Source organism: Salmo salar, chromosome 12 (genome assembly GCF_965601325.2).
Source record: "Salmo salar chromosome 12, fSalSal1, whole genome shotgun sequence".
In the NCBI taxonomy this organism is placed as follows: Eukaryota; Metazoa; Chordata; class Actinopteri; order Salmoniformes; family Salmonidae; genus Salmo; species Salmo salar.
The window spans coordinates 50,371,792-50,389,163 of NC_138302.1; the positions used below are offsets into that span (position 1 = coordinate 50,371,792).

General features: G+C 43.4%; 1 protein-coding gene across 3 annotated transcripts in view; it reads right to left on the bottom strand.

Moving 5' to 3' along the window:
- The window catches only part of LOC106565231 (tensin-2), an 81,704-nt gene extending 67,357 nt beyond the window's left edge, over positions 1-14,347 (bottom strand). For 2 of the 3 annotated variants that reach the window (XR_006758007.2, XM_014132114.3), the window contains exon 1: positions 13,522-14,346. Coding sequence is in view for 2 of the 3 variants with exons in the window: in XM_014132114.3 (XP_013987589.3) it covers positions 13,522-13,638 (117 nt within the window). In the remaining variant the exon portion in view is untranslated. Of the gene's footprint in view, positions 1-13,521 lie in introns of all 3 variants that reach the window. The other variant, XM_045691434.2, reaches the window with a different exon arrangement.
- Positions 14,348-17,372: the final 3,025 nt, after the last annotated feature.

Here is a 17,372-nt window from a genome sequence, read left to right on the forward strand (position 1 = left end):
TGTTTTCCAATGGCATGTTGTGTTAGCTAATCCAAGTTTATAATTTTATAAGGCTAATTGATCATTAGAAAACCCTTTTGTAATTATGTTAGCACAGCTGAAAACTGTTGGCCCGATTAAAGAAGCAATAAAACTGGCCTTCTTTAGACTAGCTGAGTATCTGGAGCATCAGCATTTGTGGGTTCAATTACAGGCTCAAAATGGCCAGAAACAAAGACCTTTCTTCTGAAAATCATCAGTCTGTCCTTGTTCTGAGAAATGAAGGCTATTCCATGCGTGAAATTGCCAAGAAACTGAAGATCTCGTACAATGTTGTGTACTACTCCCTTCACAGAACAGCGCAAACTGGCTCTAACCAAATCAAATCTTAGTTGTCACATACACATGGTTAGCAGATGTTAATGCGAGTGTAGCGAAATGCTTGTGCTTCAAGTTCCGACCATGCAGTAATATCTAACAACTAATCTAACAATTTCACAACAACTACCTTATACACACAAGTGTAAAGGAATGAATAAGAATATGTACATAAAAATATATATGGATGAGCGATGGCCGAACGGCATAGGCAAGATGCAGTAGATGGTATAGAGTACGGTATATACACATATGAGATGAGTAGTGTAGGGTATGTAAACATTATATAAAGTGGCATAGTTTAAAGTGACTAGTGATACATTTATTACATTCAGTTTTGAATTATTAAAGTGGCTAGAGATTGAGTCAGTACGTTGGCAGCAGCCACTCAATGTTAGTGATGGCTGTTTAACAGTCTGATGGCCTTGCGATAGAAGCTGTTTTTCAGCCTCTCGGGCCCAGCTTTGATGCACCTGTACTGACCTCGCCTTCTGGATGATAGCGGGGTGAACAGGCAGTGGCTCGGGTGGTTGTTGTCCTTGATGATCTTTTTGGCCTTTCTGTGACATCGGGTGGTGTAGGTGTCCTGGAGAGCAGGTAGTTTGCCCCCGGTGATGCGTTGTGCAGACCTCACTACCCTGTGGAGAGCCTTACGGTTGTGGGCGGAGCAGTTGCCGTACCAGGCGGTGATACAGCCCGACAGGATGCTCTTGATTGTGCATCTGTAGAAGTTTGTGAGTGTTTTTGGTGACAAGCCAAATTTCTTCAGCCTCCTGAGGTTGAAGAGGCGCTGTTGCGCCGCCTTCACCACGCTGTCTGTGTGGGTGGACCTTTTCCGTTTGTCCGTGATGTGTACGCCGAGGAACTTAAAACTTTCCACCTTCTCCACTACTGTCCCGTCGATGTGGATAGGGGGTTGCTCCCTCTGCTGTTTCCTGAAGTCCACGATCATCTTTGTTTTGTTGACGTTGAGTGAGGTTATTTTCCTGACACCACACTCCGAGGGCCCTCACCTCCTCCCTGTAGGCCGTCTCATCGTCGTTGGTAATCAAGCCTACCACTGTAGTGTAGTCTGCAAACTTGATGATTGAGTTGGAGGCGTGCGTGGCCACGCAGTCATGGGTGAACAGGGAGTACAGGAGAGTGCTGAGAACGCACCCTTGTGGGGCCCCAGTGTTGAGGATCAGCGGGGTGGAGATGTTGTTTCCTACCCTCACCACCTGGGGGCGGCCCGTCAGGAAGTACAGGACGGGGTCGAGACCCAGGGTCTCGAGCTTAATGACGAGTTTGGAGGGTACTATGGTGTTAAATGCTGAGCTGTAGTTGATGAACAGCATTCCTACATAGGTATTCCTCTTGTCCAGATGGGTTAGGGCAGTGTGCAGTGTGATTGCGTCGTCTGTGGACCTATTGGGGCAGTAAGCAAATTGGAGTGGGTCTAGGGTGTCAGGTAGGGTGGAGGTGATATGATCCTTGACTAGTCTCTCAAAGCACTTCATGATGACGGAGGTGAGTGCTACGGGGCGATAGTCATTTAGCTCAGTTACCTTAGCTTTCTTGGGAACTGGAACAATGGTGGCCCTCGAAGCATGTGGGAACAGCTGACTGGGATAAGAATTGATTGAATAGGTCCGTAAACACACCAGCCAGCTGGTGTGCGCATGCTCTAAGGATGCGGCTAGGGATGCTGTCTGGGCCTGCAGCCTTGCGAGATTAACGCATTTAAATGCTTTACTTACGTCGGCTGCGGTGAAGGAGAGCCTGCAGGTTTTGGTAGCGGGCCATGTCGTTGGCACTGTATTGTCCTCAAAGTGAGCAAAGAAGTTGTTTAGTTTGTCTGGGAGCAGGACATCGTGGTCTGCGACGGGGCTGGTTTTCTATTTGTAGTCTGATTGACTGTAGACTCTGCCACATACCTCTCGTGTCTGAGCCGTTGAATTGCGACTCTACTTTGTCTCTATACTGACGCTTAGCTTGTTTGATTGCCTTGCGGAGGGAATAGCTACATGGTTTGCCCTGATTAAAAGTGGTTTGCGCTTTCAGTTTTGCACGAATGCTGCCATCAATCCACGGTTTCTGGTTGGGGAAGGTTTTAAAAGTTGCTGTGGGTACAACATCACCGATGCACTTGCTAATAAACTCGCTCACCGAATCAGCGTATTCATCAATGTTATTGTCCGACGCTATGCGGAACATATCCCAGTCCACGTGATCGAAGCAATCTTGAAGCGTGGAATCAGATTGGTCGGACCAGCGTTGAACAGACCTGAGCACGGGCGTTTCCTGTTTTAGTTTCTGTCTATAGGCTGGGAGCAACAAAATGGAGTCGTGGTCAGATTTGACAAAAGGAGGGCGGGGCAGGGCTTTGTATGCGTTGCGCAAGTTAGAGTAACAATGGTCCATGATTTTTTTACGACCGGGTAGCGCATTCGATATGCTGATAAAATTTAGGGAGTCTTGTTTTCAGATTAGCCTTGTTAAAATCCCCAGCTACAATGAATGCAGCCTCAGGATATGTTTCTAGTTTACATAAAGTCCAATGAAGTTAATTCAGGGCCATCGATGTGTCTGCTTGGGTGGGGGGGGGGGATATATACGGCTGTGATTATAATCGAAGAGAATTCTCTTGGTAGATAATCAGGTCGACATTTGATTGTAAGGAATTCTAGGTCAGGTGAGCAAAAGGACTTGAGTTCCTGTATGTTGTTATGATCACACCACGTCTCGTTAATCATAAGGCATACCCCCCCGCCCTTCTTCTTACCAGAGAGATGTTTGTTTCTGTCGTCGCGATGCGTGAAGAAACCAGGTGGCTGTACCGACTCCGATAGCGTGTCTCGAGTGAGCCACGTTTCCGTTAAACAAAGAACGTTACAATCTCTGATGTCTCTCTGGAAGGCAACCCTTGCTCGGATTTCGTCTACCTTGTTGTCAAGAGACTGGAAATTGGCGAGTAGTACGGTCCTGTGTGGCTCAGTTGGTAGAGCATGGTGTTTGCAACGCCAGGGTTGTGGGTTCGATTCCCACGGGGGACCAGTATGGAGAAAAAAAAATGTATGAAATGTATGCATTCACTACTGTAAGTCGCTCAGGATAAGAGCGTCTGCTAAATGACTAAAATGCAAATGTAGTAAACACGGGAGCGGTGCGCGATGTGCCTGTCTACAGAGCCTGACCAGAAGACCACTTCTTCTGCCCCTCCTGCGGCGCCGTTGTTTTGGGGTCGCCGGCTGGGATCCGATCCATTGTCCTGGGTGGTGGACCAAACAGAGGATCCGCTTCGGGAAAGTCGTATTCCTGGTTGTGATGTTGGTAAGTTGACGTTGCTCTTATATCTAATAGTTCCTCCCAGCTGTATGTAATAAAACAGATTTCCTGGGGTAACAATGTAAGAAATAATTTTAAAAAAAAGAAATACTGCATAGTTTCCTGAGAACGCGAAGTGAGGCGGCCGGAATAGAAAGAGGGGGAGGCCCCGGTGCACAATGGAGCAAGAAGACAAGTACATTAGTGTTTCTAGTTTGAGAAACAGATGCCTTAAGTCCTCAACTGGCAGCTTCATTAAATAGTACCCGCAAAACACCAGTCTCAACGTCAACAGTGAAGAGGCGACTCCGGGATACTGGCTTTCTAGCCATTGTTGCAAAGAAAAAGCCATGTCTGTGGTCTTTTGCCCATCTTAATCTTTTCTTTTTATTGGCCAGTCTGAGACTTTTTCTTTGCAACTCTACCTAGAAGGCCAGCATCCCGGAATCGCCTCTTCACTGTTGAAGGTGAGACTGGTGTTTTGCGGGTACTATTCAATGAAGCTGCCAGTTAAGGACTTGTGAGGCGTCTGTTTCTCAAACTAGACACTCAAATGTACTTGTCCTCTTGCTCAGTTGTGCACCGGGGCCTCCCACTCCTCTTTCCTGTAATCGAACCCACAAATGCTGATGCTCCAGATACTCAACTAGTCTAAAGAAGGCCAGTTGTATTGCTTCTTTAATCAGAACAACAGTTTCCAGCTGTGCTAACAATTGCAAAAGGGTTTTCTAATGATCAATTAGCCTTTTAAAAGGATAAACTTGGATTAGCTAACACAACATGCCATTGGAACACAGGAGTGATGGTTGCTGATAATGGGCCTCTGTACGCCTATGTAGATATCCCATTAAAAATCAGCTACAATAGTCATTTACATCATTAACAATGTCTACACTATTTCTGATCAATTTGATGTTATTTTAATGGACAAAAAAAAGCTTTTCTTTCAAAAACAAGGACATTTCTAAGTGACCACAAACTTTTGAACGGTAGTGTACGTATATACTGTATATATTAGAGGGTGGATGACAAAAAAAAGCAGATGGTACATGTTTTGTTTTTGGGCTAAATGTATACCTTTATGATTTGCCCCTGAACTGTATGTGAATCCCTCTGCAATCTACTGGCACTAACCATTAAAAACTAGGACTTCAACCAGGCTGTCCCTATGCTATTTGCTCTCTTTCTCTCTTAAACTGCTAACAAAGCCTACGTGAAAATGTGGTTTTTCACAAAAGATAATTACAAAAATATATAAACTGGCCCAAATCATCTCTACATAATTCAGCAGGGAGGTGTGCAACTACCACACATTATACCAGTGGAGAAACTACATCTACATAGGTATTACCATATCCCTTTCAATTCACATTCCTTACAGAAATAACTATTTGCAAACCTTTTAAAACATACAGAAAGACAGTGGTCTTAGAAGGGTATTGATAGTTTAAAATACATATTTTATGTGAATGGATGTGGATGAAAGAATTCTGCCGGTGTTTTAATGTCCTAGTTTAATTTTTTTTTAATGTTTTATTCATCTCCAACTCTATATATCCAAGTGAGCCTATGAGGACCTTGGGGATCAGATTGACCATTATACCCATTGATCAAACGTATAACAGACAGACACTGCTCAAAAGGAGTTGTTTGTGATATCTACACTCAGTTGCCACTTTATTAGGTTCACCACCCTATAGACGAAAATAAATTGCTCCTATATACACCAAGTCCCGTGGTCTTGGCTTGCTAGACACTAAAGCATGCAGTGAAGTATTCTGTTACTGTTTGAACTTTAGAATGTGCAAAATGACAGCAGTCTGTTATGGTCTTTTGTAACTCAGAAAAGTTCCAAAAATTGTACTGACTGTAATAAACTCCAACTGGACTTAAAAACTTGAACAGTCCATCTCCTTTCCCAGTTTCATCAACAATTTTGAATTCACACTGTTCCAGATGCAAAGGGGGTTGTACCTAATAAAGGGACCACTGAATCTATAGACTTTCCAGAATGTGTTCTGGGAATACGCGGGGTATTAAACATTTGGCTGTAAGTGTTGAATCTATTACCTCAGGAGATGGTACCATTCAGCTTGTCTGGGGATGACAAAGAAGGACTTCAACAAAGCCAAAATAGAAAATGATTGGAAGGGGCCTCTTTGCTGTTAAATTAGAGACGTATTAATAAATAACTGTTGTGCCTTGTAACTACTTTAAAATGTGGAATTGTTGCACTAAAAATGCAAACATTGATTTGGCATACAATTTAAGATTGTAAACATTGTACAAATTTATGTAAACTTTGTCTAACTTTATATAGAACAAATTGCACTTGAAATGAACATTTCTTTAAAGTTATTGCAAATAAATGCATATTTTCACTTTTTTTCTGTGACAATCACTGAATTAGTTATTGATTTCTTCATCTTTTAATGCAACATTTTAGATTTTATGTATTTCTATCAAATCAAAACTGGAATTTCTACTCAAAGAAAAGGTTATAAAAGTATACTAGACATTTATAGAATAAATAATACCTAGTTTGATGATAATGTCCTAATCAGTGAAAAAGTTACTGATTTACATATCTTTAAATGGCATTTTACAGATGTTATGTATTTCTATCAAGTCAAAAGTCACATTGTTTCACAAAACAAAGGTTGTAAAAGTATACTAGACATTTATAAATCATACCTAGTATGATGATTGTGACAAACGGTGAATTAGTTATTAATTTATACCCTTTTAAATGGCATTTTATAGATGTTATGTATTTCTATCAAATCAAAACTGGAATTTGTGCTCAAAATAAAGGTTGTAAAACTATGCTAGACATTTATAGAATAAATCATCTAATTTGATGACTGACAAATGGTGAATTAGTTATTGATTTTTACATTTGTAAATGGCGTTTGGCGATTGTCTGTTGAATGTCTGACTATAAAACCAACTTTACCTCAGTGTCAAATATACGTCTTGTCATTACTCATCCTCTTTCAGATCTATTCCCGACGTAGGTGGATTTAGGGCCACAACAAACCCCAGAGGATTGTTTTTACAGATTTGACTAAATCTATTGGCCAGGTCATACTAAGGGAGTGGCCAAAAACTCATGTTTGATTGGTTCATATAAATCTACATGGTCAATGTGAATAATATTACCGCATTCATTGTGTACATTTTTAAAACATAAAAAATACGATCAATTATTCACACTATATCATCTCTGCACGTCATGTCACTGTTTTCCACAAGCCTACGAGTACAAAATATTAGAGAATAGCTGCACCTAGTGGTGAGAAAGGAGAAGAGAACCAGAGAAGCCACATTGCATACAAAACAATGTAAAGAAAACTTCTCTCATAGGATTCAAACTTTTCAATTATATTGAATGATTTGACTGTTTGCATGAGGAACATGTATTGAATCCCCCGCAAAAGAGTACAATTAGGGCCTTTAGTAAATGTGGTTCAAATCACACTCGCCGAATACAACTGATGAAGACTTTAGTGAAATGCTTGCCTACGAGCCCAAAGCAACAATGCAGAGTTTTAAAATAAAATAGTAACACAAGAGGAATAAAATACACAAGAATGGAGCTCTATACAGGGAGTACCAGTACCAGATTAATGTGCAGAGATATGAGGTATTTGAGGTAGATATGTACATGAAGGCAGGGTAAAGTGACTATCCATCAGGATTGATAATAATGAGAGTAAAATAAGGAACACAGCACTCGCAACAATGAGTGTATTTATGCGTGTGTGTTTATATGTTTGTGTCGGTTTGTGTACGTATTTAGCGTATGTGAATATGTGAGGGTTTTGTGTGGGCATGTCAACGTAGTGTGTTTGAATATTTATGCAATCAAGAGTAGCTTTAATTTAATTTCAAATTTTTCTTCCACGTGGAGTGAGTATTTTGTGTAGATCGTTGACACAAAAAGACAATTTAATTCATTTTAATCCCACCTTGTAACACAACAACATGTGGAAAAAGTGAAAGGGTGTGAATACTCTCTATAGGAACTGTACACCCCAGTTGTCCCTGTAGACTTGCATGACTGTTTGTGAAATTGCTGGATTTGAGCACCCCACCCCTTTCGTCATACTCCAGCCAAAGGCTAGCTCATTCCCAAGGCATCTCCAACCATTACAGCCCCAAAGCACAGCCTCTAATATGGAGATGGGAGAGGAGCGGCCGGTGCCAGTGATTCATACATAGTGGATTTCATTATTACCTTCTGATAGATGTGTTTTTTTTTGGTGTGTGAACAGCAAGCCAGCATCCACATCTCTCCCACACACACTTGGATATATACACTGCTCAAAAAAATAAAGGGAACACTTACACAACACAATATAACTCCAAGTCAATCACACTTCTGTGAAATCAAACTGTCCACTTAGGAAGCAACACTGATTGACAATAAATTTCACATGCTGTTGTGCAAATGGAATAGACAACAGGTGGAAATTATAGGCAATTAGCAAGACACCCCCAATAAAGGAGTGGTTCTGCAGGTGGGGACCACAGACCACTTCTCATTTCCTATGCTTCCTGGCTGATGTTTTGGTCACTTTTGAATGCTGGCGGTGCTTTCACTCTAGTGGTAGCATGAGACAGAGTCTACAACCCTCACAAGTGGCTCAGGTAGTGCAGCTCATCCAGGATGGCACATCAATGCGAGCTGTGGCAAGAAGGTTTGCTGTGTCTGTCAGCGTAGTGTCCAGAGCATGGAGGCGCTACCAGGAGACAGGGCAGTACATCAGGAGACATGAAGGAGGCCGTAGGAGGGCAACAACCCAGCAGCAGTACCGCTACCTCCGCCTTTGTGCAAGGAGGAGCAGGAGAAGCACTGCCAGAGCCCTGCAAAATGACCTCCAGCAGGCCACAAATGTGCATGTGTCTGCTCAAACGGTCAGAAACAGACTCCATGAGGGTGGTATGAGGGCCCGACGTCCACAGGTGGGGGTTGTGCTTACAGCCCAACACCGTGCAGGAACATTGACATTTGCCAGAGAACACCAAGATTGGCAAATTCGCCACTGGCGCCCTGTGCTCTTCACAGATGAAAGCAGGTTCACACTGAGCACGTGACAGATGTGACAGAGTCTGGAGACGCCGTGGAGAACGTTCTGCTGCCTGCAACATCCTCCAGCATGACCGGTTTGGCGGTGGGTCAGTCATGGTGTAGGGTGGCATTTCTTTGGGGGGGCCGCACAGCCCTCCATATGCTCGCCAGAGGTAGCCTGACTGCCATTAGGTACCGAGTTGAGATCCTCAGACCCCTTGTGAGACCATATGCTGGTGCGGTTGGCCCTGGGTTCCTCCTAATGCAAGACAATGCTAGACCTCATGTGGCTGGAGTGTGTCAGCAGTTCCTGCAAGAGGAAGACATTGATGCTATGGACTGGCCCACCCGTTCCCCAGACCTGAATCCAATTGAGCACATCTGGGACATCATGTCTCGCTCCATCCACCAACGCCACGTTGCACCACAGACTGTCCAGGAGTTGGCGGATGCTTTAGTCCAGGTCTGGGAGGAGATCCCTCAGGAGACCATCCGCCACCTCATCAGGAGCATGCCCAGGCGTTGTAGGGAGGTCATACAGGCACGTGGAGGCCACACACACTACTGAGCCTCATTTTGACTTGTTTTAAGGACATTACATCAAAGTTGGATCAGCCTGTAGTGTGGTTTTCCACTTTAATTTTGAGTGTGACTCCAAATCCAGCCCGCCATGGGTTGATAAATTGGATTTCCATTGATTCTTTGTGTGATTTTGTTGTCAGCACATTCAACTATGTAAAGAAAAAAGTATTTAATAAGATTATTTCTTTCATTCAGATCTAGGATGTGTTGTTTAAGTGTTCCCTTTATTTTTTTGAGCAGTGTATATTATTGCATGCACACAAACAAACACACTGCAGAACACATACTACGCTACACTGTAGTCACACACCACATGCACACATAGGCCTACATAAACCTCTCCAAATACACTACCAGAGACACCCCTTCCACAAAGTGTGTGTTCTCAGTGACAGCCTGTTGCTGACGACATGCTGAAGTATGGGTCCTGGCTTTGGGTAACACACACGGAAGGGACGGGAGCAGGTGGGGAAACCAGAGGTATGATCCTACGATGTGTATTTATATCCCCACATTCCATGAGCAGAAGAGTGACACCTCGAAAAGAGCCATGAAACTCCCAGAATAGGTACAGGAATCACAGGCGCGTGTGAATCCATCTAGTCAACAAGCACCTTATTTTTGGCTTGGGTTAAAAACGCATGGCACCAACAACAAAAAAATGTCAATGGCATTCAAGAGAGCAATGTGCATTGGACACAATGCAATACCTGTGGTTTAGAGTAATGCAATGTCAACTTTGCCAACAAACATGACAAATTCTTTGCATGTATAAACCCCATGCCAATGTTTATTTCTCTAGTGCAGGGGTATACTGCTGTTTTTCTGTTCTACCTGATAATTAACTGTACCCACCTGGTGTCCCAAGTCTAAATCAGTCCCTGATTAGAGGGGAAGAATAAAAGCAAAGCAGTTGAACTGGCATCAAGGTCCAGATTTGAATTTGAGGGCTGTAGAGCATAGGACAGGTATTGATACAAGTATTAACAGCACACACAGTTGAGCTGGTCAACTGTCACAACCATACCCTCATACCACAGTACTTTCACTGTACTGCTATCATGAAAACAAAAACAATAGAAGAGCACTCGCACAGATGATCAAATTCAATGATTGAATTCTGATTTATGACATAGGCCTTAATCATGTAAAGAAATCGTACATGCATGCAGTTCACATTTTTGGAACAGACTAAAAAAGACACACTTGGAGCCATGTTGCAATGTGGCTGCTCCTAAATACGGCTACAGCAGACACGCAGACGACGCGACGCATAGGAGAGTAACGGACACCACTTCCTCTTCAACTTTGACCACCAGGGAACAGACATGATTAACCCCCTTCGATCCCCTCCAACTATCATCCCCCGCTCTCTCTCTCTCCACTTGACCTCTAATCCTGACCGGTATATGACCCCTTCTGAAAGTGAACTAAATGGGACTACTGACACTGCGTGCGGCGAATACTGGGGATACTTTAATGCCTTTGACTAAACACGGCAGGGCTAACATTTTTCCCTGGTGGCACTGGTGCCTCAAACTTTTTCAGTTGGTGACACCAGCCCATGATTTGGTGGCAATCCCCCCCCAAATGTGCACAGCGTCACACAACAAACAATTTGAGTGGGCCTAATCATTTTATAAAGTAACTACAAAGTAATTCAATGCTTTATTAAGAAGTGTAATAGACTACGGAGATTCAATAAATACATTTTTACATCTAACATGTCCAAGCAGAAATGCATGATTCAAATATATTTTGATAAGCAACCTAATCCAGAATTAAAAAGGGAAAGGGGGATACCTAGTCAGTTGTACAACTGAATGCTTTCAACTGAAATGTGTCTTCCACATTTAACCCAAGTCCTCTGAATCGGAGCGGTGCAGGGGGCTGCCTTAATCGACATTGCTCAAGGGCAGAACATCACATCAGGCCATATTAGTTATATTTTACTGTCACAATAGGGCTCCAGAATGTTCCGATTTTTTTGTTCAATAGAGATGAATTTGCCATCATCTTTATGTGCACTAATATGATATAAGCCTAATTAAATTGGTGCCAATTCACCACCTGAGGAAGTGCCAACTCAAAACATAGTAGCTAGATCACTAACTAAATATAACACCTACTGCTAGTAGCCATGTATAAATCTAACAGTAAATGTAATGTCATTAAAAAAAAACTTTGCAATGAGGCCTAGTGCACTCTCATTGACCGATGCACATTTTCATTCTCCACATTTCTAAGCCATTTCAAATATCTTGATTGTAAAAAAGTGCGCTTTGAGCTTATTGATCATTGAGACGTTATAAATTATACCTACAGAAAGCTGAGACCATCCTCTCTTTAGTGTGGACAAGTAGTTGCTTCCAAAGTTGTAATCCTTCCGCGAAATTGCATTTGAAAATGTTATACCATCACGAAAAACTTAGGGGAGGTTCTCTTCTGCACTGTTCAACCAATCCAGTAAATGTGGAGGAGTTAAGATGGAGTGTCGCCATTGTTAATGTCTACAAGCAGAAGTCACGTCACAGGCTCTCTTTCCATTTTCACTGAACACTGGAACATCCGGTTGGTCAGTAGTGAGCAGAGGGTATGATTGAGGTGACCAGGTAGAATGTGCAGCTCGCACCAGACCTCTGCCAAACTAGGATCATAGTGTCTACGGTGTAGAACTGTTGTTTTCTTTAGGCCAACAGGTGTACGTACATTCAGAAAGTATTCAGACCTTCACTTTTTCCACATTATGTTACAGCCTTATTCTAAAACAGATTAAATATAGAAAAATATATTTAATCCATCTACACACAGTACCCCATAACGATAAAGCATTCACATAAGTAGAACATTTACTAAGAACTTTGAAGCACCTTTGGCAGCGTTTACAGCCTTGAGTCTTCTTGGGTATGACGCTACAAGCTTGGCACACCTGTATTTGGGGAGTTTCTCCCATTCTTCTCTGCAGATCGTCTCAAGCTTTGTCAGGTTGGATGGGGAGTGTCACTGCATAGCTATTTTCAGGTCTCTCCAGAGATGTTTGATCTTGTTCAAGTCCGGGTTCTGGCTGGGCCAGCTCTAGGAAGAGTCTTGGTGATTCCAAACTTCTTCCATTTAAGAATGATGGAGGCCACTGTTTTTGGGGACCTTCAATGCTGCAGCATGTTTTGGTATCCTTCCCTAGATCTGTGCCTTGACACAATCCTGTCTTGGAGCTCTACGTACAATTCCTTCGACCTCATGGCTTGGTTTTTGCTCTGATATGCACTGTCAACTCTGGGACCTAATTGAATTTACCACAGGTGGACTCCCATCAAGTTGTAGAAACAGCGCAAGGATGATCAATGGAAAACAGGGTGCACCAGAGCTGAATTTTAAGTCTCATAGCAAAGGGTCTGAATACTTATGTAAATATGATATGTTTTATATTTCTAATACATTAGCAACATTTCTAAAAACCTGTTTTCGCTTTGTCATTATGGTGTATTGTGTGTAGATTGAGGAAATGTTTTTATTTAATCCATTTTAGAATAAGGCAACTTAAAAATGTGGAAAAAGTCAAGGGGCCTGAATACTTTCCGAATGCACTCTAGGTTTTTGTTCCAGCCCAGAACTAACACTATCCGATTCAACTAATCAGGGTGTTGATTGATGACCATGATAAGTTAGATCAAGTGTGGTATCCATGGGCTGGAACAAACAAACTATTGCACACACTCCTAGCCTCCAGGATCTGACTTTGAGACCACTGATTTGAATTTCAATCCAAACCATTTGAGTGTGTTTCTGTTATATCGCACATCATGACACTATCCACATGCCCCATTTCCATAGGGTAGGTTGCAGTTGACACCTTATGGGCTGAGACTCCGGGTCCTGGCTAGAAATATTGGTTTTGTTTACATATGATGGGTCACAAGACAACTCCAAAAAGCAGTAGGCGTGTCACTCACGTTACAATCAATCGAGAACTTGAAGTTTTGTACTTTTTATTCATCCCCAAAATATTGTCTCCTGAGGGGATATATATCAGCAGACGCTAAAAACAACTAACAGTATTGTATGTATACATCTTTGGATGAGTGGCCCCAGCATGAATAGAACCCACAACCCTGACGTATGTACCATGCTCTACCAACTGAGCCACAGAAGGGTTACACTTTTAGAGTGTAGCAGACAGAGATGTCAACAAGTGCCTTGCTTACCTCAGCCAGCTGTAGGATTTCAACGGGGATATTGTGGACTGCTACTTTCGGGGATCCCTCAGGTTCCGGGGCGCGTCTCTTTCTGCTGCAATGCTGGATACTGTGAATGCACCCCATTGATCCTCTGGTTCTGTCTTCCCCTTTTTCAGATTTTATCCACAAGTCAGTTATCCGGATATCCCAAGGACCTGCTTTCCTTCTCTTACTCCTTAGGCTCCCCTCGTTTTTTTCAATAGGGAATCACTCTTTTCCTCCTTTTCACACTGTACAGGGAAGCTGGGTCCTTCCTTTGACACCCCAAAACCCCTTTCCTCCCCGTGAGCCCTCACACCCCTGTCCCAAGTTGATCTTTCTCACTCTCTACTCAGCCAGGACTGGAACCACCACAACATTCACTCAGTCCAGCCCCCCCGTCTTTCCTTCACCACACGTCTCTCCCTCTTCTTTCAGAAAGCACAGGGCCCGCTCTCTCGCACCCTCCTGCCGTCGCTCTTGCACCCTTCTTTCTTCTGTCAGCCTGTACACACAGCCTGTACTTTTACACCATTCTCTCTCCCTCGCTAGCTGCTGTCCCTTCCCTCTCAGCATGCACAGACCCTCCACTCTCTGCACTTACACTCTTCTCTGGTTGCCCTCTTTCTCCCCTTTCGGCCTTCAAAGAAACACCCTTCTCTCTCATTCCCCCTCTCCTCTTACAACCCTCTCACTAGCTGTTCACCCTGCCAGCCTGCTGCACAAACACTACACTCTTCCCCTCTCTCTCTCTCTCTCTCTCTCTCTCTCTCATTTCTCCACTCCCTCTCTCCCCCCCTTTCCACACAGCTGTTAAGGTCAGGCTGACTTCAGGCCCTTCCCTTTTCTTGCTGTGTTCAGCCTCTCTCCCTCTTTTCCTCCATCGTTCCCCCCGAGATTAGAAGGCCCACCCTGTCGACCCACCGGACTCTGCAACTTAGCACATGAGGGGAGGGCATACACAGTGCAATGGTTCTATCCTACTATTTTTCCTCTCCTTCCTTCCCCTCATGTGAGGTACTATCTAGTCGCTTACCCATGACAAGCCAAAACCTTGTTCCCCAACCCAGCAACTCTGCATGAGGAGAGAAGACACACACTTTGCCTTAACATCCCTCTCAACTGAAAACAATAATAGGCTCTGTTCCTTTAGATCTGTGTAGAGTAACATGGGGATTTAGGACCTCCTCGGAGAGCCAGCTGGTATTCTGCCAAGCCATCAGGAATAACACCCCACAGCAGAGCAGGAGAACAAACACAGTTAACACACTATCAGCCCCCCCCCCACACACCACACACACACAGACTGGCATCTGCTGCAGTAGAGAACTACTCAAACTGTGAGATACACAAACAGACTAGTCTCAAATTAGCCCAATAAACACATACATACACACAGCCACGCAGGGTACGGAGCAACAAGAGGCTGAAATACAAATTATTGCATCCGACTGCAAGAGAACACACACACACCTCCCCCCTGGAGTGATGATACACGCACACAACCCATTGCCTGTCAGCATTCCTGAGGTAAAACATAAACACGCTGAAGGTTGTTTTTAGCAGAGGGGTCTGGGACCCTCCTGTCACCGTCGAGACAGGCCAGAGGGAAGGGGACACAGCAGGACCCTCCACACCTGCCACCAAGAGTCCTGTACCCAGCAGGGGGTGAAGAGTGTTCTCCAAAAAAGAAAAATCAAACGGTCTATGTTCAGGACCACACCTGAGGGGTAGCCAGCTAATTTTGATAAGTAACCAGAGGGGTATTCTACGAATCAGGTTTAAGGAGCTAGCGAGGTAACTTTGGTCAACGCTGAGTTCAACTCGGGATAACCAGTCATACAATTGAGGTTCACTTTTTAGTCAGGTCAATTTCAGAACTAACCTGCTCCCGAGCAGGCTAAGTCAACACTAACTCAATTTATTCTGAATCTGACCCGCAAGTTGAGAACAAATGAAATCAGATTCCCTCCCTCTCGCAAAGATTGCATCACAATCCCCTTCATTTCAGGAAGACCGATTAAATATTTGATTAATAAAATGTTTTTTTGTATTTATTTTTTATTAAAATGTTTAAAATACCTATTACATTTTAGTAACAAGAGAACGCATTTGAAACTTCATACAGGTAACACTTAACAATATTCTCTAGGAGCAGTAGTGTCTGGGCTAGAATCTATTGTAGGTTCGCTTAAGTTGAATTTGACACAGGCACAAGGGTTGTATTAAAACTGCACATTTATAGCATAGACACAAATTCATCAACACAACTACAGTATAATAACACAGTAAAAAATGGTCTCAGTCCTAAATTGAAAAGGATCAGTGTGTGTGTTCAGTTTGTAGGCCTACTACCCGGGTAGTGCGCATGTGCATGTTGGAGCTATTATGTATCCGAGATTGATCCAATTAATAAGTGTGTCCTCAATGAGATGGATTGAAGAAGCAAATACATGCTAGCTCAATGGCTTTTCTCAGTTACCATGTAACTGTAGTAGAAAACAAGCTACGTAACTCACCGGTTTCCACGTGGATTTTGACCAAAAAAGAAATCTTGAAACACTGTTCTTGACAAACACACCATCTTGAAACAAAACCAATCTTGAAAACAAATAAAACTTGGTTTCTCACTCAAGGGCTGATAAATTATATAATATACAATACTATAGCGCCTTCTAGGGGAATTACAATGTATTGAATAAGGAAAAACCCAAATTCTATACTGGTGTAAATTGTAGTACACGTCTTAAGTTGGATTCAACTGGCTTATGTTGGGGGAATGCGTAAACTCAAGGGCTTGGGAGAAAGCTTTGTCTAAACCGTTTAGAATAGAATTCATAACAAAGAGTAAGGGGTTACCGAGGGATACGCGAGTCGGCTCTTCGAGAGGATTCATCTCAGCATGGTCATCTTCTGGAGTAGGGTTGACTCTTGCTCGAGGAATTTTATGGACAATGATGATTGTCGGGTAGCTGATCTCTTTCTGAGCAGACTGAGGGTTGTAGTACTCCACCTCTTCGTCATTTCCACATTGTTGTTCTACTCATCTTCCTCTTCAGATACTGGACTTTGCTGAGGAGTTGTTAGTTCGAGGTGTTGGTCCTCTTCAACTTGAGCAGATGGCGCAAGTTGAACTGGTCCTGAACTGGTCCTGAACCCAACTGCAGTCCCGCAATGTTATTTTAGGGCGTATGTGAATTTTTTTTAAATAGTCCGGGAGGCCATTTGATGGATTCTTCAGCAGTCTTATGGCTTGGGGGTAGAAGCTGTTAAGGAGCCTTTTGAACCTAGACTTGGCACTCCGGTACAGCTTGCCATGCGGTAGCAGAGAGAACAGTCTGACTAGGGTAACTCGTCTTTTACAATTTTTTGGGCCTTCCTCTGACACCACCTAGTATATTGATCCTTGATGTCAGGACGCTTGGCCCCAGTGATGTACTGGGCTGTACGCACTACCCTCTGTAGCGCCTTGAGATCGGATGCTGAGCAGTTGCCATAACAGGCGGTTATGCAACCGGTCAGGATGCTCTCGATGGTGCAGCTGTAGAACTTTGAGGATCTGGGGACCCATGCCAAATATTTTCTGTCTCTTAAGGGGGAAAAGGTGTTGTCGTGCCCTCTTCACGACTGTCTTGGAGTGTAATCATATCTATAGCCAAGCATAGGCTATAGCCTAGTCTATTTAATTGAGACCACACACGCACCTGATCTCACACATATGGCGACAACTCGAAGCAACAAGAATGATGAGAGCGGACACTTGCACTTTCTCTTAGGCTATGTCCTATATGCAAGACGTAGCACATCTTTTAGGACGATGATTTGCAGGCAGAAACAAA